Source organism: Panthera onca, chromosome B4 (assembly GCF_046562875.1).
Source record: "Panthera onca isolate mPanOnc1 chromosome B4, mPanOnc1 haplotype 2, whole genome shotgun sequence".
Lineage (NCBI taxonomy): Eukaryota > Metazoa > Chordata > Mammalia > Carnivora > Felidae > Panthera > Panthera onca.
Window position 1 is genome coordinate 81,389,352 of NC_138345.1, and position 23,805 is coordinate 81,413,156.

At 34.0% G+C, this 23,805-nt stretch overlaps 2 protein-coding genes across 2 annotated transcripts; both read left to right on the top strand.

Annotated features, from left to right (window-relative positions):
- Nucleotides 1-2,114: 2,114 nt before the first annotated feature.
- LOC132660310 (olfactory receptor 6C75) lies at nucleotides 2,115-3,053 on the top strand. The gene has a single exon (XM_060604332.1). The coding sequence runs from the start codon at nucleotides 2,115-2,117 to the stop codon at nucleotides 3,051-3,053; it is 939 nt and encodes a 312-aa protein (XP_060460315.1).
- A 14,679-nt stretch (nucleotides 3,054-17,732) lies between these two features.
- Nucleotides 17,733-18,668, top strand: LOC132660308 (olfactory receptor 6C76-like). The gene has a single exon (XM_060604331.1). It carries the CDS (start codon nucleotides 17,733-17,735, stop codon nucleotides 18,666-18,668), a length of 936 nt encoding a protein of 311 aa, XP_060460314.1.
- The last annotated feature ends 5,137 nt before the right edge of the window (nucleotides 18,669-23,805 follow it).

Below are 23,805 nucleotides of genomic sequence, written 5' to 3' on the forward strand. Positions count from 1 at the left end.
TGCCCTTCCCCCACTCATGTTCTGCCTCTCTCTCTCTCTCTCTCAAAAATAAATAAACATTAAAAAAAAAAGTAAGTATGTCTTTAGTAGTTTCTTTCAGGAATACAATTTTGCTTTAATAGGATAAATTTATGCTTTATGCAAGTTTTCTTAATTATGCACAATGCTATATATGACTAAATTAAACCACACAATTTATATGAAATATATAAATGAAGAAATTTTTAAACTGCAACAATGTAATAGTTTCATGCAACATTTTTGTTCATTATAATGTAAATATTCAGTGATTGATAAGACTACATGATATTTTTGTGTTCTTAATCTAAATGTCTTTTAATATTTTTAATATAATATCAAGATACCATGTAATCATTTTTGTGCAAGATTTGAAACTATTTCATGTGTCTTAACGCTGAGCAAATACCTTTTCTGTTTTAATTTTACACAATGTGAATTTTATACAGTGAGGGTTAGCATCCATCATGTAAAGGCAGAAGACAAAAAAAAAAAAACAAACATGCATATCTTATGACCACGAGGAGGACAGATGATGGAAAGTAGGAATAATCCCCTCCTAGCAATCAGGTAAAGATTTTAATGTGTTCATTAACACACTAAATTAATTGGCTAATCCTCAGAAAATAGCATTCCTTTTGAAAGCTCTGAAACCTCAGAAGGATGTAGAAAACAAAGGAGACATTACAGACTTAGGCTGTATGGAGAGTTAAGCATTTTTTAAGATGATCTTAGATGACAGCGCGTCTAAAGCTTTTATGGAAAATAAAAACTTTAAACAAGAAAAAATCAAATCCTGATAAACATCAAGAGTTGCATTAAAGCCAAAGATGAAAAATAAAAGAAATAAGAAATAATCCTTGCTTCCCAAAAGCATACCTTTTGTCTCCCTCAAGAAAACCATAGGCAATATTATGGAAAAGTGCTAAATGATTTTATTTTTTTTAAGTTTTATTTATTGTGGTAATCTCTACATCCTACATGGGGTTTGAACTCACAACCCCAAATCAAAAGTAACACGCTCCTTTGAGCCAGCCAGGAGCCCAAAAATCATTTTAGAATTTACAAAATTTACGATATACAATTTACAAAAATAAAATTAGGACTTAAGAAAAAGTAGTGTTTTATGTATCAGAGAGCAGACTCATGATAGGTAGATAGTAAATACAAACATATTTAAGAATATATTTATAATCTTAGAAAAGACCATTATGGCAAATTACTAATGAACACTAGAATGTCTTGTGACACAGACATTGGAATTCGATTGGGACTACCCTCCCATGCATTAAATGTGTCTGTATACTGTTATCAGGGAACATTATTCTACCAGATGGGCAAGTAAGTGGTCTCTGAGATTGTAAAAGTTTGAATGGGAGAAGAAGACAAATGGTTATTCAAAATAGAAAAGTTAAAATACATATGATGAAGAAAGCAACAAAAAATACCTTCAAAATTTTGTAGTATGCTGGGAGTAAGCTGAGTTTTATTAGAAAAGGTTTTCATCTTAGAGGTTTTAATCTTTTCTTCTTGTTTTCAGGTATATACCAAAATATTCAGAAGACAGGGATTTATACTGAAGATATATGAGAATACAATGAAAGACATACAAGAATAATGAATTAATATATGACATACTAACATTTATTATTATATATTATTATATAATTATTATAAATGTCAGTATCATGTTTCTCTAAAAATATAAGGCAGCAATGACTTAAAATTTATTTATTTATTTATTTATTTATTTATTTATTTATTTACTTACTTACTTATTTAAGTTGGAGTGTCTAGGTGACTCAGTCGGTTAAGCACCTGACTCTTATTTCAGCTCAGGTCATGATCTCACAGTTCATATAATCAAGCCCCAGGTAAGACTCTGCGCTGACAACACGGAGACTGCTTGGGATTCTCTCTCTCCCTCTGTCTCTGCCCCTTCCTTCCCTCTATCTCAAAATAAACAAACATTGTTTAAAAGTGTGTCTATGTGTTTGTGTATGTGTGTATGTTTTTCTTTTCTGGTGTCGTAACTTTTCTTATTTTTTCATCTATTTTACAGCTACACAAAAATATCATTATAAAGAAGGAAGATAATGAAAAATTACACCTCAGTAACAGAATTTATTCTTCTTGGATTGACAAATGACCCACAGTGGCAGGTTGTACTTTTCGTATTTCTTCTTGCTACCTACATGCTAAGTGTGACTGGGAACCTGATCATTGTCACCCTCACCCTTTCAGATGCCCACCTGCAGACTCCAATGTATTTCTTCCTTCGAAACTTCTCATTCCTAGAAATATCATTCACATCTGTCTGCATTCCCAGATTCCTTGTCACTTTTGTGACAAGGGACAGAACCATTTCCTACAATGGTTGTGTGACTCAGCTATTTTTCTTCATCTTCTTGGGGGTGACAGAATTTTACCTTCTGGCTGCCATGTCCTATGACCGCTACGTGGCCATCTGCAAGCCTCTCCATTACATGACCATCATGAGCAGCAGAGTCTGCACCCTTCTTGTCTTTAGCTCATGGCTTGCAGGATTCCTGATCATCTTTCCACCAATACTGTTGCTTCTACAGTTGGATTTCTGTGCCTCCAATGTAATTGATCATTTTATCTGTGACGCTTCTCCAATTCTACAGCTTTCTTGCACAAACACTCACTTTCTAGAACTCATGGCATTTTTTTTAGCGGTGGTAACACTTATGGTCACCTTAACGCTAGTTATTCTCTCTTACACATACATCATCCGTACAATTCTGAGAATTCCTTCCACAAGTCAAAGGAAGAAAGCCTTTTCCACTTGTTCCTCCCACATGATAGTGGTCTCCCTCTCTTATGGAAGCTGCATTTTCATGTACATTAAGCGTTCTGCAAGGGAAAGGGTGACTTTAAGCAAAGGAGTAGCTGTACTCAATACCTCAGTGGCTCCTCTCTTAAACCCTTTCATATATACACTAAGGAATCAGCAGGTGAAGCAAGCCTTTAAGAATGTGGTCCAGAGAATGGCCTTTTACTCAAATAAATGAATGTTATTATGAAAAAAGTATACCCTTAAAAGTAAAGCTGAATGAAGAACTTTCTGTCTTTCTCTACATAAATTCTTCAAACACCTCAATTCATTCTTTCAGTTAGACATATGTATATAAACAACGCCTCTTTTTCTTACTAGCCTAAAAACCAGGTCTTAACTGGCTTTCTGTATAGAAAATAGTCAATCTTATCCTGTGTAACTAAAATTCATGTGTCAATAATCTCCATTGTTTCTCATATCAAGGCAAAGCAGCTTAAACATTCATAGAAAAGATACATATTGCTATACTATAAGAAGCTACTAAAAACCACAAGCACTATGAAATGTATTTTACGAGAAATAATAATATGTATCAATTAATATTTCTTAAATTTCTACTTCTGTGTCATCAATAAAACGTTTAAAATTAAAAGCATTATTAAAATATCTCCATGAGTTTATCAATAAAATGTAATTAAAACATGCTGAAAAATCAAATAGAAATTTAAGATAAAATCTGCTGTCAGCCTTATCTTTGCCATTTGAAATGAGATGGTATCTATTTTATACTAGTTTTTGTAGGAAAATATAGAAGTTTCAGTACAAGACATGAAATTTACCTTTTTCTTCCACTGATATGTTCTTAAAAGAAAATAGATTAACTGAAGAATTCCCTCTCTGCCAATCATATTTGAAAGGGAAAACCATGGTATATAAAGGTAAATTAAGCTATCCTGATAAATGTCATATTTATATTCAAACTCTTTCAACTGATACAAAAATGGTCTTTCCTACTGATATGAAACAACAATTTCATAATCTGGAATGACAGGACATAGAGACTCCAAGGAGTTTCTTGGAAATGATGATACATGACTTATTTATGCCTTAGTTTTCCTTATTAGCAAATCTACACACTGTGTTTATCTGTCCTTTGCCTCTTTTACAGCATATTCTACCTCCCTCAATAATATCCAAGAAAATGACTCTGACAACTTCAGAATTGTAAAAAATGTGTCCAAGCCTGGCTCCTACAGTTAATATGCCCTTTGGCACCTATGTATCACTAAGAAAACTGGTTGTCTTAAGACAGCAGTTGTGAATATAACTAGATACTAGGTAAGTGGATTTGACTTTGGTTTCTTGATTTCCAGCTTGGTCTGATACATAGGTTAATGTAAAGAGCTGTACATAGTTTCTAACTCCCAGACAGAAATACCTTTTCTTGTATCTCATAGACAAGAGTGTCTGTGAACACTCACTTATTTCTTACCATTGTCCTTTCATGGAATGGGTTACATTTTTTTAAAAAAGGATTTAACATAATATTACCACAAAATGAAAATTAATTTATCATTTTATTCAATTATAAATTCCATATTGGGGTAATTTGTAAGAAATGAAATTATATAGGTTTACTTTTGTAAGAAAATCACAAGTAAGCTGAAATGCAAAAGCAAGAACTTATCAAACTCAATACCCAAAAAACAAATAATCCAGTTAAGAAATGGGTAGAAGGGGTGCCTGGGTGGCTCAGTTGTTTAAGCATCTGACTTCAGCTCAGTTCATGATCTCATGGTCCGGTCCATGGGTTTGAGCCCTGAATCAGGCTCTGTGTTGACAGCTCAGAGCCTGGAGCCGGCTTCAGATTCTGTCTGTCTGTCTGTCTCTCTCTGCCCCTCCCCTACTCACACTCTGTCTGCCTCTCTCTCCCTCTCTCAAAAATAAATATTAAAAAAATAAAAGATAAAACAAAATAAATGGGCAGAAAACATGAATAGACATTTTTCCAAGCATCCAGATGGTTAACAGACACATGAAAAGATGCTCAACATCACTCATCATCAGGGGAATACAAACCAAAACCACAATGAGATACCACATCACACTTGTCAGAATAGCTAAAATTGACAACTCAGGAAACAACAGATGTTGTTGAGGATATGGAGAAAGGGGAACACTTTTGCACTGTTGGTGTAAATGTGAACTACTGCAGCCACTCTGTAAAATAGTATGAAGCTTCCTCAAAAAGCTAAAAATAAAACAACCCTACAACCCAGCAAGTGTACTACTAGGTATTTACCTAAAGGACGCAAAAACACTGATTTGAAGGGGTACATGCACCCTGATGTTTATAGCAGCATTATCAACAAGAGGCAAATTATGGAAAGAGCCCAATGTCCATCGACTGATGAGTGGATAAAGATGTGGCATCTATATACATATATATATATATATATATATATATATATATATATGTGTGTGTGTGTGTGTGTGTGTGTGTGTGTGTATATGTATATATATTGTATATATATGTGTATATATGTATATATGTATATATATTGTATATATATATATATATATATATATATATATATACATACACACTACTCTGCCATCAAAAAGAATAAAATCTTGCCATTTGCAATGACATGGATAGAACTAGAGTGTATAATGTTAAGTGAAATAAGTCAGAGAAAGACAAATACAATATGCTTTCATTCATATGTGGAATTTAAGAAACAAAACAGATGAACATAGAAAAAAACAGAAGGAAGCAAACCATAAAAGACTCTTAATAATAGAGAACAAACTGAGAGTTGACGGAGGGAGGTTGGTGGTGTGATGGGCTAAATGGGTGATGGGTATTAAGGAGGCCACTTATGATGAGCATTGAGTGTTATATGTAAGTGATAAATCACTAAATTCTACTCCTGAAACCAATATTACACTGTATTTAACTTAAATTTAAATAAAAACATTTAAATTATAAAACTGATTATATATATATATATATATATATATATATATATATATATATATATATATGGAGTGTATACAAACAACATGAAAATGTTAAGTAAATGAATATATACTATACATATGGTATATATAATAGGTATTTAGGCAGACAGAAGAAAGAGAGGAAGAAAAATAAGAGGGAAGGGAAAGGTGATCCTCTTGATTGACAGAAACTTCTCTGGAAAAAGTTGATTCTAATATTCACATTGTTCATAAGCATAAGGTGAAATATTATTGTAAAGTATTATGAAATAATGAAATTTTTATTGCAAATGTGATGGTTGGTGAGAAATGTATCATATATATGTTATGTTTTAGAGGCTTTCAAAAGTATTAAGTTCATATTATTTTTCACACTAATATTTCTAAAACGCCTTCCCTTTAACGACAAGGGAAATTACATGTATGTAATGATCACACAAACACACTTGTGCCATAACCTTTTTTAAAATCAAATCACAGTTACTGTCACTTTACTGTTTTGTGGTTATTGAAAACATAAGAAATCATTTATTTTCATTGGTGAATTATCATCCTAAAAGTTGATTCTATTAAACATAAAGTGGGAGCTTAGAATAAAAATTTAATAGCATTGCAAATTGGAATTTCATTGACTCCAATTCCCATGAAGCATTCCTCAAGCTCTAGAGATTACAAAATACTCTCCAAAAAGTATTAACCATTCATGGGCCATTGAATCTCTTGGGATCTTAATACCAAGTGATGATTGGCTAAAGAAAAAGTAATCACTAAAACTTACAGATCACAAAATCTAAGAAAGAATCACACAATCAGACAATTCTGGAAAAGCCTTCATTTTGTCTTATAAATGCTCAGGGGTGCCTGGGTGGCTCATTCAGTTGAGTGTCTGACTTTGGCTCAGGTCATTATCTTGCAGTTTGTGAGTTGGAGCCCCTTGCAGGGCTCTGTGCTGACAGCTCAGAGCCTGGAGCCTACTTCAGATTCTGTCTCCCTCTCTCTCTGCCCCTCCCCTGCTCGCACTGTCTCTTCCTGTCTCTCAAAAATAAATAAACATTAAAAAAAATTTTTTTAATGCTCAGAAGGAAAAGTGAGCTAGATGAATAGATAATTAGAATAGAAAAGGAAGAAATCAGTTATTTTGTACCTTCCACAACATTTCTGCATTGATCTTAACCAGGCTGCCTGTACTTAATTAAATTCCTCTAAGTACTAATACAGTAAATGTGATAACATTTTTCTAAGGCATTCCATTTATGTTTTCTATAAAAGGCAAACTACATATTCCTTTTTTTAGAAGCAACTTTATAACTCAGGAGAGGTGTGATATTTTCCAGTTCTCTAGAACTACTTTTTATATTATCCATTTGCTTTCATAAATATTCAGCTATTTTTTTTATCTCTAATACATGCAATGCTAAGGGAAACTTTTCAATTCAATCTTTTAAGAATTCTATCTTAAATCCCTCCTTAAACTGAAGTCATTAATAGAGTTCACGAGGAGAGAGGTAGAAATGGGTGAAAAGGCAGAGGAGGAAGAGCCTAAGAGCACAGAAAGAATATCAAGTTTTGCAGTAAATAAAGTTTGAGTTGGATGCACAAATGAAATTATTTACCATTTAAAATAACATTCAGAGAATATCAGATAAATCATGGTCTTCTTCCCCCTTTATGTGACCAAACATGCTATTTGGCAAATTCCACATGAAAAGAATTATTATTAGAATCTATACATTAGTTAAGAATTAACTTTCCTGGGGAGTGCCTTTGGTGGCTCAGTCGGTTAAGCCTCTGGCTCTTGCTTTTGGCTCAGGTCATAATCTCACGAGTTTGAGCCCCATGTCAGGCTCTGTGCTGACAGTGCAGAGGCTGCTTGAGATTCTTTCTTTCCCTCTCTCTCTGCCCCACCCCCTCTCAAATTTAAATAAATCAACATTTTTTAAAAATAAATATGGATGACATAGTCTGAATGGCACTGCATCTCAAAATTAATGGAAAAAAGGGAAGGGAGAAGGAGCTATCAAGGAACAAAGGCCTTTCTCCAGGAATGCTCCATTCCTTCCTTATGTTGCTCCTTCCCAATTATATAAATATTGAGCAAAGAATTAATCTCTTACCTAATGAAAAAGAGTCTTTCCGTACACTCATCAAAATCAGTGACATCTAGAATCCACATACAAATTACATGATCTGAGTACATCATAAGCCTTGGAACAATATTATGTAATCAATTCCATTACTATATAAGGGAGAGTATTACTCATGCAACAGCATTTTAAAGTTTTATTCTTAGTTTGATAGCAATAACCAAGAAAACCTTAGGCTAAAGCATGAGGTACTAATCCATACTCTACATTGATATCAGTCACAATAATTTTCATGCATTGAATAAAAGCAGAAAGTTTCTACAATTATTTGATCACCGCATATGTATTATCACATTTCATTCTCACAGGCATCTATCTTATCATCATTGTTGTATTTCAGGTAAGTAAAATCAGCCTTGCCTGTCATGTTCCCTGTCCTCCAACCACAAACCTCATGGTATTATTATGTTTCCATGACCATACAATATTGCAAAGGTTTTGAGGGGACAGGAACTCACGGAGAATTAAATTCCAACAGATGTCAAGTTCATAAATGGAAGCGCTGGGTCTGAAAGTCAGCTTTCTATATACAAAAGATGTACTCACACTCATAAGTGAAAAACAGTAACTTTATAATTTTTAATCAAACAGATCTAAAAATAATTTGAAAATAAACTATATGACCCATTGCAGAGTTTAATTTAACATTTGACATTTTTATCATAAACATAAACAGATCCAAAATTAAATAATCTGGGTATGATGAAAATATTGAGATTTTAAGATTAAACTCTTACATTACCATTTGGTTTGTATTTATTGTCAAATGTATCCTATGTAGAGAAATACATAGGAAGTTAATGATGTTCATTTAAAATGATACCTAAAAAACATGCATACTTCCACTTCCCAGGCTAACATACCAAACACCATATTAACATAGAACCCCCCCCCCAACTTTTCTGTCCTCCAAAATACAGATTTCGAAAGACACATCGACTGTACTGACACTGCTTTGCTTTTCACACTACCAAAATTAACTCTTTATATTTTTCTTTCCTGGGTTTTGGTCAGGTTTTAGAGAATTAAAAATTACAAACAGTAAATTTCAGCTGCATGCTTTTATAAAATTTGACAGATGTATGCAGTTGTGTATCCACAAGCACAGTTGAAATAAATATATTTTGAAAAAATATCCAAAATATTTTCTTATGTACTTTTTTTTTTTTTTTTTTTTTTTTTTTTTTTATTTGTAGCAACATGGATGGAACTGGAGAGTGTGATGCTAAGTGAAATAAGCCATACAGAGAAAGACAGATACCATATGGTTTCACTCTTATGTGGATTCTTATGTACTTTAGTAGCCAATCCCTACATCTTACAGCTCTTCAAGAATCCACTGATCCATTGTCCTATGGTTTTGTTTATTTTGTATTGTCATAGAAAATGAATCATATCGTATGCACCTTTTAAGTGTTCCTTTTTCACCTCATAAAATGCTTTTGAGATTCATCTATGTATGAATATATATATATGATTTGCATATATCATTAGTTTATTCCTTGTTTGTACGAATACATGGATTCACCAGTTGATGGAAATTATAAAGTTTCAGGTTTCATATTTAGGTAGATCTGTTTTGAGGTTTTTGTATAATAAAATATATATGCTGTGGTTCAGATTTTGCTTATGGAAGTCCAATTTTTCCAGCACCATTTGCTGAAAAATAATGTGTTGTCATTGAATCTTTGGGGTACCTAAAATATATATATTTCATATAATCACATTAGAAATAATGATTTAATAATTTTATATAAAAATTCACAAAAGTATATATAAATAAAATCATGTCTAGTACTCTTTTATTTCTGACATTCTAATACATGCATTAAATCTTTAAGTCTTTAAAGGATATATTAAAATTTAAATATTGCATATTTCCCAGTTTTGTTCTTCTTTTTCAAAGTTACTTGGAGTATTTTAGGTTTTTTAGCTTTCAATGGAAATTTTAGATTAGGCTTGTAATTTCAACAACCACCACCACAAAGACTTTCAGTTTCAGCTTGACGTGTAAAGAACTTGGAGTTCCCATTCTTAGAACATAAAATGCTAAACAAACTGAAATTGATGACTTGTCTTTGACCATTCAGAGAACTGAGGTCACAGGATAAACTACCACCCTGCAAACTGAAGAGAGGAACAAATTCAGAGTCATGGCTAAGATCCGCTTACCTGGAACACAACTGCTAGAGCCATTAAATGGTAGGAATTCTTAAACGGTAAGTTTTACAAACTGCTAGGGGCCTAGTATAGACTAGAATTAGAGAATTCTGAATGACCTGACACTTACATGGAAGTTACCTCCAGGGGTAACTTTTTGTTTTGGGAAAAACAAAGAAAATCCCTTCATGCTAAAGGAAATGTAACTGATCTATTTTTTTAATGTTTATTTATTTTTGAGAGATAGAGTATAATCAAGGGAGGGGCAGAGAGAGAGAGGGAGACACAGAATGTGAAGCAGGCTTCAGTCTGAGCTGTCAGCACAGACCCCAGGCTTAAACTCATGAGCTGTAAGATCATGCATGACCTGAGCTGAAGTCAGATGCTTAACTGACTGAGCCACCCAGGTGCCTCAGAAAGTAACCATTTAAAAAAATTTTTTTAACGTTTTATTTACTTTTGAGACAGGGAGAGACAGAGCATGAACAGGGGAGGGTCAAAGAGAGGGAGGCACAGACCCTGAAACAGGCTCCAGGCTCTGAACTGTCAGCACAGAGCCCAACACGGGGCTCGAACTCACAGACCTCGAGGTCATGACCTGAGCCGAAGTTGGCCGCTTAACCCACTGAGCCACCCAGGCACCCCAGGAAGTAACCATTTTAAAACACACCAAAATTGTTCCTCATCACAAAAATTTTCAAGGAACTTTACTATATCCTTATCCCACCTGGGCAAAGCACCTTACTCACAGTCCAATCTTCTCTAAACTTCATGTCTCAACTCAAAGGTGAGTATTTGGGACAATTATACCACTGGAGAAACAGTCATGAAAAATCACAGTTTAGAGACACAGGGCTAAGATATTGAGGTGTAATCACAAGATTACAGAACACTATCCCTTTGCCACAACTACCATCACACAATATACAATACAGTAACAGTGGATTACAGCTGCAGAGCTCTTCTCATTCCTGGAAAGAAGCCTGAAGTCAAGAGGGGGAAGACAAAAGCAAAGACATTAAAAGATATGAAAACTTCAAACTACAGCTTCAGCAACAGCAAATAGTAAACACATCGAAGCAAAATTATCCTAGCAAGATTATACTAAATCTTCATACTAATGGCCTATTTACATCAGTTTACATTTCAATGACAAAAAAAATTTACAATACATAGCAAAGGAAACAAACAAAAACCAACAAACAAAAACACCGTACCATCTGAAAGGATAAAGCAAGCTACAGAATCAGAGTGGATATGCCACAGATGTTAAAGATATCTAGCAAGGAATTGAAAATAACTATGATTAATATGGTAAGGGCTCTAAAAGAAAAAGTAGAAAACATATAATGACAGATGACAAAATTAAGTGAAGAAATGAAAATTTTAAGAATCAAAGGAAATACCAGGAATCTAAAACACTGTAACTGAAATGAAGAATGCCTTTGATAGGCACATGAGTGGATTGAATCAGGCAGAGGAAAGAATCAGTGGTTTCTGAAGACAGCTCAATGAAAAGTTACCAAACCAAAATGCAAAGAGAAAAAAGAAAAAAAAAAATTAACAGAGAATATGGGACAATCCCAAAACTTGTAACATAGGCATAACTGAAATACCAGAAAGAGAAAAGTGAGAAAAAAGAAATATTTAATGAAATAGTGGCTGTAAATAGAACTTTCCAAATTAATGACAGAAGCAAATACACAGATAAAAGAAAATTAATAGAACACCAAGCAGGACAAATAAAAAAAATTTTTTTCAACTACTCATATTATATTCAAATGCAGAAAATAGAAAGAAAATCTTGAAATAATCCAGAGAAAAATACAGCTTACCTAGAGAAGAACAAGAGTGAAATTACAACACATTTTTAATCAGAAAATATGCAAGCAAGAAGAGAATGGAGAGAAATATTTAAAGTGTTTAAAGAGAAAAAGCACTAACTATACACAGTTAAATTATACTTCAAAAGTTAAGGAGAAATAAAGACTTTGTCAGACAAACACGAACTGAGTGAATTCATTATCAGCAGGCCTGACCTGAAAGAAGTTTTTCAAAAGTTCTTCCATCAAAGGAAAATTATATAGATCAGAAACCCTATTCTACACAAAGAGGGACACTGAAGAAAAAATAATTAAAAGTAAAATACAGTACACTCACTATAAAAATAAATTAATGAGGACAGCAAGGTATTGTCAAAAGAATATCCATAAAGATCAAAATTAACAAAGACAGCATGGTATTGACAAAAGAATATATGTAAAGATCAATGAAACAGAATAGAGATTCCAGAAATAACACACATACAGTCAGTTGATTTTTGACAAAGGAACAAAGGCAGAAAGGAGAAAAGTTAATCTTTTCCACAAATGGTACTGGTAGAATTAGACATCCATATAAAAATAAATAAATCTAGGGGCACCTGGGTGGCTCAGTTGGTTAAGCGTCCGACTTCAGCTCAGGTCATGATCTCCCAGTCCGTGAGTTTGAGCCCCGCGTCAGGCTCTGTGCTGACAGCTCAGAGCCTGGAGCCTGCTTCAGATTCTGTGTCTCCCTCTCTCTCTGCCCCTCCCCTGCTCATGCTCTGTCTCTCTATGTCTCAAAAATAAATATTTAAAAAAAATTTTTTAAATAAATCTAGACACAGACCTTTCACAAAATTAACTCAAAATGAATAGACCTACTATAAAACTTGAACAATAAGTAATTGGATGGTGGGTGGTAGAGTCAGAATTCTCACTTTTGGAATAGGAGGTTACAGAGAAGAAGGGAAGGACAGTTACATATAGTAATATTTATACATATGTATTTATACACAGGTTATTAGGATCACATGTATTTCCTGGTTCTGTCCTCTTAGTCAAGAAACAATGACACTATGGTAGCAATCAACACACCTACAGCCCAGATCTTGGTTTCTAATACTCTTCGCCAATAAAAGTAACTGGGTACTGCAGAAATGTTTGATTACAGGGCTGTGGTAAGGAATATACAAGATGATCCTGAAGCATCTTACAGTACCAGAAAATAAGTAAGCGATTTTTTAAAAACAACTATGATGGATGGATGTCAAATGAAAGAGTAGCCAACTTGAAAGGCCCCCAATGGCCAAAGCTAGAAAAATTTAGCAACAACATAAATTAGTATTGAATATAATTCAAAGTACAAAACATTTCCATGAGTCCATACTGATATAAATAAATAATTGAATAAATTAATAAATGAGAAAGAATACACAAATTTTCCATGTAAAGGAATCCCAAATAATTTACTCCATCTTCTAGGCAGAGTGTAATTCCCAACCATGCAGTGTGGACTGCACATATTACAGAGTACAGTGTGGAAAGTGGAGGTAGGTGGGATAGCACCCTTAACAGTGAAGTATCTAACTATCAGTACCTAAGGTGATCAAAGTTCACACCAGCAGTGATAAATCACATTGATAGTACCAACTCATGACATGGATGTGATGAAAATGGTAAATTTAACTCAATGGTCTTCCCCAAAACACATGACCCTAATTTAATCCAAGAGTAACATCATATAAATCCCAGTTGATCAAAATACTTGATCAGAGTTCTCAAAACTCTCAAGATCATCAAAATTCTGAGAGATTGTCACAGCCAAAAGAAGCCTAAGGATGATTATAGTACTGTACTATCCTCAAAGAGATCCAGGAATAGAAACAATATATTAGGTAAAAATCAAGGAAATCTAAATAAATTATGTTCTTTAGCTAATAATAATGATTTAACCCAATAATGTACTAATAATTTATCAGTTCACTAACTGTAATGACTATACCATATTAACATGTTAATAATAGGAGAAACTGTGTCAGGGATATGTAGTAATTCTCTGTTCTATCTTTACAATTTTTCCATAATTCTAAAACTGTCTTAAATAAAAAATGTATCCAAAAAAACCCTGATGATATCTTGACTGGAATGTTGTTGAATCTATCAATACATTTGCTAAATATTGACACCTTAAATATATTGAGCCTTCTAAAGCATGAGGATTTCATAGCTTTCTGTTTAGTTATTATGCTATTTTTTTTTATTCTCCATCACAAAGAATTAGTTTATTTTTTTATTGAAGCAGAAGTAACATTCGATGTTATATTAGTTTCAGGTGTACAACATAGTGATTCAAAAATTCTATACATTACCCATTGTTCACCAAAGTAAGTACTATACTGGATAATATTATCACAATAATATTGACTATATTCCATATGCTGTATTTTTCACCTATTTGACTTACATAACTGGAAGTTTGTACCTCTTAATCCCCTTTACCTACTTCACTCATTCCCCCCATTCACCTCCCCTCTGGCACCAATCAGTTTGTTCTCTGCATTTAAGAGTCTATTTTTGTTGTTGTTGTTGTTTGTTCATTTTTTTTTAGATTCCACATACAAGTAAAATACAGTATTTGTCTTTCTCTAACTTATTTCACTTAGCATAATAACCTGTAAGTCCATCCATGTTGTTGCAGATGGCAAGATCTCATTCTTTCATATGGCTGAGCAGTATTCCATTATATATATGCCACATCTTTTTTTATCCATTTACCTATCAAAGGACACTGGGTTACTTCCACATCTTGGTGAATGTAAATAATGCTGCAATAAGTATAGAGGTGCATATATCTTTCTGAAGATTACTGGATCATACAGTATTTTTATTTTTAAATTTTTGATGGACTTCCATGTTGTTTTCCACAATGGCTGCAACAATTTTACATTCCCACCAACAGTGCATAACGGTTCCCTTTCTCTTCCACATTCTCACCAACACTTGTTATTTCTTGCCTTTTTGATTCTAGCCATTCTGATAGTTGTAAGGTGATACCTCATTGTGGTTTTGATTTACATTTCCCTGATGATTAATGATGTTGAGCACCTTTTCATGTGTCTTTGGCCATCTCTATGTCTTCTTTGGAAAAATGCCTACTCAGATCCCCTGCTCATTTTTTATTGATTCCTTGTTCTTTTGTAGATGTTGACTTTGTATAATTTCTTTATATATTGTGGATATTACCTCTTATTAGATTTATCATTTGCAAATACCTTCTACCATTCAGGAGGTTGCCTTTTCATTTTGTTGATGGTTTCCTTCACTGTGCAAAAGCTTTTTATTTTGGTGTAGTCCCAATAGTTTGTTTATTCTCAATATACTTTTATTAACAAAATATTTGAATAGCACATTTTATACACTTGTAGCCCTTTATTCTTGCTGTTTTCTGTTTCTTCACAAGTTTACATGTAATTATGTAATTGGATTATAGTACCTCAACAGACATTTATCTAAGATCAAAATAAAATAACATTGACGATAGGAAATCCTAAAGAATTCTAAGACTGCTTTTTCCTCACTGCTATTCTTTGCACTTATATACCCCTCTGAAATGGAATGTGTTTTTTTTTTTTTTTTAATCATTTCCCAAGGATACCTAATCAAAATTATTCAACTAAACTTTAGGGTACATTCATCAGGAACATCTCTCTCCGGAGACATTTTAATTGTTTTCCTACAAGAATCCCCTATGACTACTTTTTTTTAATCCCCTGTGACTACTTTTTTTGAACATCAAGAAAGATGATTAATTTTTGAAATTACATTTCACCAGCATACCAAAGTGATCCCTTGTGACTATTTTTAGAAAAAAAAGATACCTGTTTGTTTTAGTAACAATGGTTAGAAAACCACAGGAAGGTAATAAAAAGTTTACAAAAATGAACTCATGTTTATTTTATAAAAGTTACTGTGAGTCAGGTAAATGTTATATTGGTAGGTCTTACTAGGATCTAGGGTTAGGAAGGATATTGTTTTTATGGAAATTTTGGAAAACAAAGGATTTTAATGCATGGTCTTGGATTGTGCAATTTAAGATAGTTTCTTAAGTTTCAAGGATTTTCTGTCTCACAAATTTTTATCCATTCCCAAGCAGCTCACCTCTTTCCCATAGCTGTTATACGTTGATTTTCACTCCTGGTTTGAGCCTTTCCTTCTTATGAACAAAGAGCTTTACTTAATTAATGAGCAAAATGGACAACTTTGTCACCCCTATTTCACTGTAACTACTTTTTCTTTATTTTGAGAGTCTTACCCACATTCCAGGAAAGTTTAGTCTCTAGTTCTGCTGTGTAACCAGGCAGAAACTTAGAGCAGGGGTCTGTTTTGCTGCTGGCTCTCCCTTCTCCACCTCTCTAGTTCTACTCCTAAACAATGAGTTAGTGCCAGAGACACTGCTACCCAATGAAAATTTTTTGCAATACCTTGAGTCTCGGTCTTCCAGACTTAACATGGATTGACTACGTGGGACTAACCATAGAGCTAGTTCCACCATGTGTGTCACCAACTCTTTTCTGGATCACCTGTTACAGAACCTCTTGAATACTTGCACCTTCTACCTGCAACTGGGACTGTGTCAACTTTCTATCAGGGCCTCCCTGACTTTACTTTCTCCTGAATTTATTCTTCAGTACGTTCCATCTCACTCTATGTGACCAGGATCATCCTGCCAAATTCCACCTACATGGTACAGAAATATGTTCTTGCATCATAAAATTAAAGGCAAAAACAAATTGTGAAGTCTATAAAATGCTCCAAAAGTAAAGCCTCCAACACTGACCCTCAATTAAAGTAAGGCAACAGGGGCTCCCGGGTGGCTCAGTCGGTTAAGCAGCCGACTTCGGCTCAGGTCATGATCTCACGGTCCGTGAGTTTGAGCCCCGCTTCGGACTCTGTGCTGACAGCTCAGAGCCTGGAGCCTGTTTCAGATTCTGTGTCTCCCCTCTCTCTGACCCTCCCCCGTTCATGCTCTGTCTCTGTCTCAAAAATAAATAAATGTTAAAAAAAAATTAAAAAAAAAAAAGTAAAGGCAACAGAACATTTGTATTTGAGCAGTTACATTTTTACCACGTGGGATTATATAACTGTAAGTATATTTTTCATTTCTTACCTCATTTTTTTTCCATTTTCTAATCAATTTATAACTTAAATCACTCAAGTTTGTCTTCTAAAAAGTAATAGCTTATTATTTAATTCAGAAAGGGAAATGTTTAATTCTTACTTTGCTTAGGATTATATAAATTTTTTATTTTATAGCCCTGATTCTTTTAAGTTGGTAATTCTCTGTATAGGCAGGACTGACATGAAACATCTTGAAAAACTTGTAGAAACTATTTAAAAAAGGAAACTTCAATTGTTTTATTTTGAGAAAAATTATTAGAACATGTAGTCATTGGTAAAATATTTTAATAGAAATAAAATATTTTTTATAGTTTTCATATACACTTATAAGATTTTTAAAAGAAAACAAAACACATTTAAGTATATTTTCATATACAGATGTCAAGTGACTCAGTCAATTTTAAATGGCTAGTGATCTACAAAGAAGATACTAGGTACAAGTTTATTTGTCCTGGCTCATACAGATTTTCAGAATTCAGTACAATTTGGTGGCTAATTTATTGGTCTGTTACATATCTTATATATTTCTTAACTATCACACAGAAGTGATAAAAAATAATACTGGACTCACACAAATCATTGTTTCTTGTTTGCATTTATAGACCTGGGAGAAGTCAGCAATAAGAAATGAAAAATCAAACATCTGTAAAAGAGTTCATTCTTCTTGGATTAACAAATGACCCAAAGCTAAATGTTTTGATTTTTCTATTTCTATTTTTCACATATATACTGAGTATAACTGGAAACCTGACAATTATCATCCTCACTCTGATAGATCCTCACCTTAAAACTCCGATGTATTTCTTCCTTAGGAATTTCTCTTTTCTAGAAATCGCATTCACAACAGTTTGCATTCCTAGATTTCTGGCCAGCATTATAACAGGGGATATGACTATTTCCTATAATTCTTGCATGGTCCAGGTGTTTTTCTTTATACTCCTTGGCTCGACAGAATTTTTTCTTCTGACTGCTATGTCTTATGATCGGTATATAGCTATCTGTAAGCCATTGCATTACACAACAATAATAAACAGCAGAATTTGCAACCAGCTTGTAATTAGCTCTTGGCTGGCTGGATTTCTCATTATCTTTCCACCTGTCATGATGGGACTTCAACTGGATTTCTGTGACTCCAACATCATTGACCATTTCACCTGTGACTCTTCTCCTATGCTGTTGATCTCCTGCACGGACACTGCATTCCTAGAGCTCCTGGGATTCTTCCTAGCAGTATTCACACTCATGGTGACGTTAATATTAGTGATTCTTTCCTATGTATTCATCCTTAAAACAATTCTGAGAATCCCCTCGCCTGAGCAAAGGAAAAAGGCCTTTTCCACTTGTTCCTCACACATGATTGTAGTTTCCATTTCTTATGGAAGTTGCATTTTCATGTACATCAAAACTTCAGCAAAAGAAGGAGTGGCTTTGACCAAGGGTATAGCAGTGCTCAATACTTCTGTTGCCCCAATGCTAAATCCTTTTATTTACTCCCTAAGGAACCAGCAGGTAAAGCAGTCCTTCAAGAACTTAGTCAACAAATGCTTCTCAAATAAATCTTAATCATTAAGATATTCATGACTTGAACTTTAAATGGAATCTTATGACTAACACAATATTAACATTGTTACGTTTCTCCACCCACTACAATATTCAACTTCCTTTCCTTCAGCTTTTGTTCTCCATTTATCCTATTTTGACCTTACGTGGTTCGACTATCTTTTTACATTTACATGCCCTGAAAATTTTCTGAGGATGAGTGATTTGATGTCACATGAATGCAAATAGCATTTAACAATGCCAATATTTAGTTTTAATCATTGAAGAACTTTCCCTTTGCACACCAAACAGATGCTAAATAAAATTCTAAGCAATTCTTTTTTCCTTTGAGAGAGAGAGAGAGAGAGAGAGAGAGAGAGAGAGAGAGATAATGCATGCACATGAGCGTGAGTGGGGGTGGGTCAGAGAGAGAGGGAGACAGAGAATCCCAAGCAGGCTTCCTGCTGTCAGCACAGAGACTGACATGGGGCTCGACCAACCTTGAGATCATGACCCGAGCCAAAGTCAGCAGTCGGATGTTTAACAGACGGAGCCACCCAGGCACCCCTAAGCAATTCTAAAAAGTTATTTCTCCCAGTGCATAAGCATTGATAATGTCCTTTTTGGACTAAATTTGAAAGTTATTAGAAGTATGGCATTACCATTTCTGTAAGATCTCAATATTTTCACCACAAAGCATCTTGAATGAACTACCCTGATGATTGTTACACAGCCCATTATGTTCTTTTAATTTACTAATGCTGAGTCTGGAGCTTATCTGAGGCTCTCTTAGAAAGAGTCAGGTATGCCTTTGGTTTCCTATGATCCAATGTCCTCTCTTTTGTTTTGTTTTTTTGGAAATTAAACCATATGCTTTCTTTCTCTCAGGTAGTTCTCAAAATTTCTGGTACAATGATGGTACCCCAAAATGTTTTCCAGTGTTCATATGCTTTCATTCTTTTAAAAATGAAAAATATAGGGGTACCTGGGTGGCATCCGACTTCAGTTCAGGTCATGATCTCACAGTTTGTGGGTTCGAGCCCTGCATCAGGCTCTGTGATGACAGTTCAGAGCCTGAAGCCTGCTTTAGATGCTGTGTCTCCCTGTCTCTCTGCCCCTCCCCTGCTTGTGCTCTCTCTCTCTCTCTCTCTCTCTCTCTCAAAAATAGACATTAAAAAATAATAATTTAAAAATAATTTAAAAATAAAAAATATAAAAACCTTTCTTTCAGAATTTTTGCAGACATTGAAGGATATGGATTTAAGCATGCTTGCACCATCCAAACCTTACACAATAAATCTTTCCTATAAGAAATTTTTAATTATTGCTCTATATTTTAAGAAAAATTAATATTTGTCTATCTGCTTCTTTCCTCTCTTCTTCCTCAAGCAATGCATGAACACATGAAATCATTTAACTTACCATCAGAACACTTTTCCTCACTGTTTATTTGAATTTTCAATGCTTGAGTTCCCTTTTCTCACCGTAAAAAGAATGAGTTCTTCTAATAAGTGTTTATAGAAACAGAGTTACACATAATCAAAAACAGTTGAAAGCTAAATTCTACCTGAAAGCATGAATGTCTAAAACATCTGTATAATATTTACAATTGTGTCTCAACAAAAACATTTACTACATCTGCTGGTAAAAACTGTTTTACTCAATTTGATAGTAACTTTAATTAGAATTGGAAAGTACAGTGTACTCTCTTCTTAGGCATCAGAAATGTGAATTATCCAGCTATTCCAGAATTATGTTCTTGTTTCCCTCTTTGTTTTACAAAGCTTTTCATTTTTCAGTTGTTGCTTTGGAGTTGGATTCTATGTAAATCTAAATACTTAATTTGCATCTATTGATGCAGATATGACTCAATCAGTGTGGTGCTCAATAAAGTCCAAATCATTCAATGCATACAGGCAGAGAGAGAACTAGTGTGTTTGTATTTAAAACAAATTATCAGAAAAAAATACACAGGCATATTATAAATTTTACTAATATAATTTACAAATAATAATGAAACATACAATGAACTTCATTGGAAATTCTATGTAACCAATTGATTTTCACAGAATGATTTCACCAATTTTTACCAAACTCATCTCCATAACTAATTTAAGTTTGCAAATCAGCCATAGTTTGACAAATGCAGCTGATTTAACACTGTAGCACTCAAATTCACAATTACAGTCAGAAGTTTCTACACACTCAGTAATTGAGAGAAAAGGTTGAAGGTTATGGAAATCTTGAACAACCTTATCAATGAAATTGACCAAATTGACATATTCAGAATGTTCCATCCAACATCAACAGAATATTCTTTCCAGTATTACACAAAACATTACCATAATAGATCATAATCTGAGTGACAAAAAGTCATAATAAGTTTACAATGTTCAAGTCATGTAGAGTATGTTTACTGAACACTATGTAATTAACTTAGAAATCAATTATGGTAAGATATCTGGAAAACCCACTATTATTTGGAAACTGAATAACACATATATGACCCATGGGTTGAAGGAAATCAAAGAAAAAATAAAATGCCATGTAAACAAAATTATAACAAAATTTGTGGGATGCAGGTAAAGCATAACTTAAAAAGAAACTTAAGACTCTAAAATTAGAAAAGAACATGAGGTGCCTGGGTGGCTCAGTCAGTTGAACATCCGGCTTTGGCTCAGGTCATGATCTCACGGTTTGTGAGTTCGAGCCCCACGTCAGGCTCTGTGCTGACAGCTCAGACCCTGGAGCCTGTTTCAGATTCTGTGTCTCCCTCTCTCTCTGCTCCTCCCCTGCTTGTTCTCTCTCTCTCTCTCTCTCTCTCTCTCTCTCTCAAAAATAAACATTAAAGAAAAAAAAGAACAAAATTCTCAGATCAATAACCCCAGTATCCATTTCAATCAACTATCAAAATAGTAGAGAAAATTCAGAGTAGCCAGATGAAAGGGAATAATAAAGATCAATGTGAAAATCAGTGAAATAGAAAACAAAACAATAAGAAAATATCAATAAAACTAAATATGATTTCCAAAAAATATCATCAAAATTGATAAATTTATAGGCAGATTGAAGATGAAAAACACAGAAAAGATACAAATTACCAGTATCAGAGAAGATCAGTATCAGAGAAGACCAGTATCAGACATTCTTAGTGAACAATAACATGGAGATTTTTGAACAAATTTAGGTCAACTAATTAAAAAATATAAAAGAAATGGAAAATCCCTTGAAAGACAAGAACAATAAAATGTCAGTCAAGGGGGAAAAAAAAAAAAGATATGATAGGTCTATATCTGTTGTAGAAATTGAACTTATAATTAAGAAATATTCCACAAAGATGGGGCATCTGAGTGGCTCGGTAGGTTAAGTGACTGACTTCGGCTCAGGTCATGATCTTGTAGTTCAAGCCCTGTGTCAGGTTTTGTGCTGACAGCTCAGAGCCTGGAGCCCACTTCAGATTCTGTGTCTCCCTCTCTGTCTGCTCCTCCCCTGCTCATGCTCTCTCTCTCAAAAATAAATAAACATTAAGAAAGAAAAGAAATATTCCATAAAGAAAATTCCTTATTCACCAGTAATTTCCAAAAAATATTTAAGGAAGCAATACTAATAATTACACACTGCTCCCCCAGGATATATTAGAGTAGGGAATACTTTCCAACTCATCCTATGAAAATAAAATTATCCTTATCCTAAGAGCAAAATCAGAAAATAGACATTATAGATAACTAATCTCATACATGAGTAAGTTGTAAATATTTAAAAATAAATGGCAAATAAGCCTAGCAATATAGAAAAAGTTTAATTCTGGTCAAGTGGAATTTTTCTCAATAGTTGCAGAAGAACAACTGAAATGGTCAGTATGCATATCTAATAAAAACTCTTAGAGTGTATTTGTATTTGATGAGCACTGGGTGTTGTATATAAGTGTTGAATCATTACATTGTACACCTTAAATATTACAATGTAAAAACAAAAAAAAAACAAAACAAAAACAAAAAAAAAAAAAAACCTCTCAGCAAGTATATCTAATGAATGACAAATACCAAACTGTGGGGAACAAGCTTAGGAATTCCCTGAGCCTGCACTGATGGGGTTAACAAGGCATAAAGAATTACAAAACCATAGAATCCTCACACCCAAGTTTGGGAAAACAAGATTAGGTAAACAGGTATAGAGAGGGCGGGGCAAAGGCCCCAAAATAGAACAAAGATATATGAGGTAAAGGAGATGAGGTATTCAGGGCAGAAACACCCCCCAATTTAGTACTATAGCTGAAAGCTGTTTTCACAGGAAGGAAGGACCAAATTAGGTAAACAGGTAAACAGGGCTATAGACCACAGCAGGGTGAAGTTGCATGGAGTGGCACTTATTAGCAAAAGAAAGGTGCCTTGTTGACCCTGAGGCAGCATGTTTTGTTTTCTTTTTTTAATTTATCTTGTTTTATTATTATTTTTTTTTAATTTACAACCAAATTAGTTAGCATATAGTGCAACAATGATATCAGGAGTAGATTCCTTAGTGCCCCTTACCCATTTAGCCCATCACCCTCCCACAACCCCTCCAGTTTGTTCTCCATATTTATGAGTCTCTTCTGTTTTGTCCCCCTCCCTATCCCCTAGGCCATTTAAGGTAAACAGAGGCAGAGCCTCATGTCTGCCCTTAACAACCATCTACCCAGCGCCAGGATTTTGTTTTACCCAAATCCCTAACCCCACATTTCTTCAAAACCCCCTTTTCTTCACATCCATGAGTTAATGTTTACAGTCTCATTGTCTCTTTGTGCATATCTATCACCATGTTTTGTAAACCTTCTGATAATAAAAACAGAGCAAAGACCCTTAATCTGGGCTCTTTGTCTTCTCTTGGACATTAGCCATCTCCCTGATTTTAATCCTGCGTCCCACTTTCTTGCTAGACAAGAAAGAACTCTAGACCCAGAGTCTACGATACCAAAGGACATCCAAAATATAGTAAAAAACAAAAGAAAAAGGAAAGAAATACTATAGCTAACATACTACTTCATTATGAAAGTCTGAATGATCTCATCCTAAGAAAATGAGTAAGATCAAGATGGTCACTCTTGCTACATCTACTAAATATTGTACTGTAGATTCTAATTTATGTAATAAAGTAAAATAAAGGAAGGAAGAAAGTATTCATA

Coding starts and splice junctions, on each gene's coding strand:
- LOC132660308 (XM_060604331.1), top strand. CDS start 17,733: ATGAAAAATCAAACATCTGTAAAAGAGTTCATTCTTCTTGGATTAACA.
- LOC132660310 (XM_060604332.1), top strand. CDS start 2,115: ATGAAAAATTACACCTCAGTAACAGAATTTATTCTTCTTGGATTGACA.